The sequence below is a fragment of the Octodon degus genome, unplaced genomic scaffold, assembly GCF_000260255.1.
Source record: "Octodon degus isolate 3935 unplaced genomic scaffold, OctDeg1.0 scaffold00814, whole genome shotgun sequence".
Lineage (NCBI taxonomy): Eukaryota > Metazoa > Chordata > Mammalia > Rodentia > Octodontidae > Octodon > Octodon degus.
In genome coordinates, this window is record NW_004525390.1 from 13,098 (window position 1) to 15,646 (window position 2,549).

The 2,549-nt window shown below is 37.4% G+C and overlaps 1 protein-coding gene across 1 annotated transcript; it reads right to left on the reverse strand.

Annotated features, from left to right (window-relative positions):
* Positions 1-1,267: 1,267 nt before the first annotated feature.
* LOC101561926 (olfactory receptor 4P4-like) lies at positions 1,268-2,162 on the reverse strand. The gene is given in 3 exon segments (XM_012513406.1): positions 1,268-1,734; positions 1,737-2,075; positions 2,078-2,162. Coding segments are annotated over 3 exon segments (891 nt in total).
* Between the last annotated feature and the right edge of the window lie 387 nt (positions 2,163-2,549).

The window sequence follows — 2,549 nt, forward strand, 5'->3', positions numbered from 1 at the left end:
GTAAACGCTGTCCTTCACAACTCTTTCATACCACCAATGGGCAGGCATCTTACGTCAGTCAGCATGTCATACCCCATACAATCTCACTGTACAGATTTCAGCAGTGCTAGGAGGAAGTTTTACTCTTTTCAAGCCTTTTAAGACACTCATTCTAACATTTTCCTGTGAAAAATTATTTCTTTTTTACTCTTCACTGTATTGTCTTTCAAGGTAGGACTATCTTAGGGAAAAGTATTAAAATAGGTTAAATAATTTTGTTAGCACATTTTCTTATTTACAGTGCAATGAAGAAATAATAGAAGACATAGACTGTATTCAAGAAGACACATTCTGAAATATGCAAAACAGCAATATGCACAGACTTTGTAAATAAAAACTTCACAAATGGATAGTCACAAAAGAACATAAAGGTTCACGATTATACAATCACAGAACTCATTAAAAAGAATATCACATTCACAAACTTAAAGAAGAAACTTTCACAACAATAATGAAAAGGAAATACACAAAGAGCATAATCTGTAACAGTCTTAGTCTACAGAGCACAGGAACAGGTAAAACCAATTGGCATTGAAGACGATTGTGGTTAATGCTGAGGTATAGGAATTATTTACAGAAATGAGGAGGACCTCCAGCATACTGGTAACTGCTACCCATACTCAGGGCGTTGATTAGATGATGGTGCCCACTTTGCAAAATTTCACAAACTGCACACACTGCTACATGCATTTTCCTGTACTATCATATATTTCCACAAGAAATCGTACAGTTCAAAGGTCTTGTTACATTTAAGGCAATAAAGTGCAGAATCTACTTATTTTTCAGAACCATATGATAAAATTCTTTATTTTTAAAATAAATTTGGTAATTTCATAATATGTGTTTAACCTTAACAAGCAAAGAAGATAAACACATAACTAGGAATAATCCTTAATCTGCTGATGGTGTGCCATTAGGGAAACATAAAGCAGCAGAAAGAAAAAAATAATTTAGGGCTGAGGAAATATCTCAGTGGATGAAGTGCTTACATGCCATGCACAAGTGAGGTCTTGAGTTTTATCACTGGTACCACCAAAAGAAAGAAAGAAGGAAAGAGAGAAAGAAAAAGAAAGAAAGAAAGAAAGAAAGAAAGAAAGAAAGAAAGAAAGAAAGAAAGAAAGAGTTTGCCCATTTATATTTCTGAACAATGACAGGAAGGTGAGAGTGATTTTCCTTGTGCTTGAGTCTCTTGGAGCTGTGCCACAAGAAGTAGAAATAACTTAGAGATTTACTTGTTTCTCAGAAGGATGTGATGACACCAAACTTTCCTCATGGCATTCTTCATCTCCATGTTTCTCAGTGTGTAGATCAGAGGGTTGAACATGGGGGCGATGATGGTATAAAAAAGAGCAAACACTTTATCTTCAGGGAACGTCATGGCAGGTCTAATGTAAATGAATAATGCAGGTGCAAAAAACAGCACGACCACAGTTACATGAGAACTGCAGGTGGAAAGGGCTTTGCTGCGACTCGCTGCCGAGTGTGCCCGAAGGGTGTACAGTATGAACAAGTAAGACAGCATCAACACAACAAAGGTCACCAAAGCAATGAAGCCTGAGTTAGCAACGACTAAGAGACCTATTATGTGTGTGTCAGAACAGGTCAGTTTCAGCAAAGGGTACACATCGCAGAAGTAGTGATCTACCTCATTGAGCCCACAGAAGGGTAAGAAGATGGCAGAGTGTAGCATGCCATGAGGATCGTGTTACACAATTGCCTGCTCATGATGAAAACGTAGTGCAGTGTTCTGCAGATGGCCACAAAGCAGTCATAGGCCATGCCTGTGAGGATGAAGGGCTCAACACCTCCAAATAAATGGGTGGTAAAGAGCTGCACCATGCAATTATTGTAACAAATAAGTTTTCTTTTCGACAATAAGTCAGTCATTAGCTTGGGTGTCACTGTGGAGGTGTAGCAAAGGTCAGAGAGTGAGAGACAATTGAGGAAGAAGTACATGGGCTGGTCGATCAGCTGCGTGCACATGATAGAAATGACTATGAGCACATTTCCCAGCCAAATAGCAATGTAACAAATAAAATTAATACAAAGCAAAAGATTTCAATATTCTTGCCGTGGGAAAGTCCCAGGAGGATAAGTATAGTGACATTCTGCCCTTGGTCCATAGTCCAGTGAAGCCTAAATTACCTGAAATGACACAATTCATAAACATACTTACTAGTGTTTTCTGAAGAGCATAATGATTATATTCTATGAGAAAAACTATGTCTGATTTACTTCATTCAAGTCCACTACAGAAAAGTGAACCCCAAATAAACCTAGTAAGTATATCATGTAAAAGGTTTTGCCCTGGGGAATATTATACTAAGGTTTGCCTTTAATGCAGGATATGATATTTGACAAGCCAAATACCTTTTGACATCATAATTGAAGGTATGCTTTTTAATTAGTTTGTCTAATTCAACTATTTTCTCCATTTCCATGAATTTTCCAGTCAGAAATGTAGCTTGCAGGAGACAAATTAGAACAGAGTCTATATTCTTGGTACGATA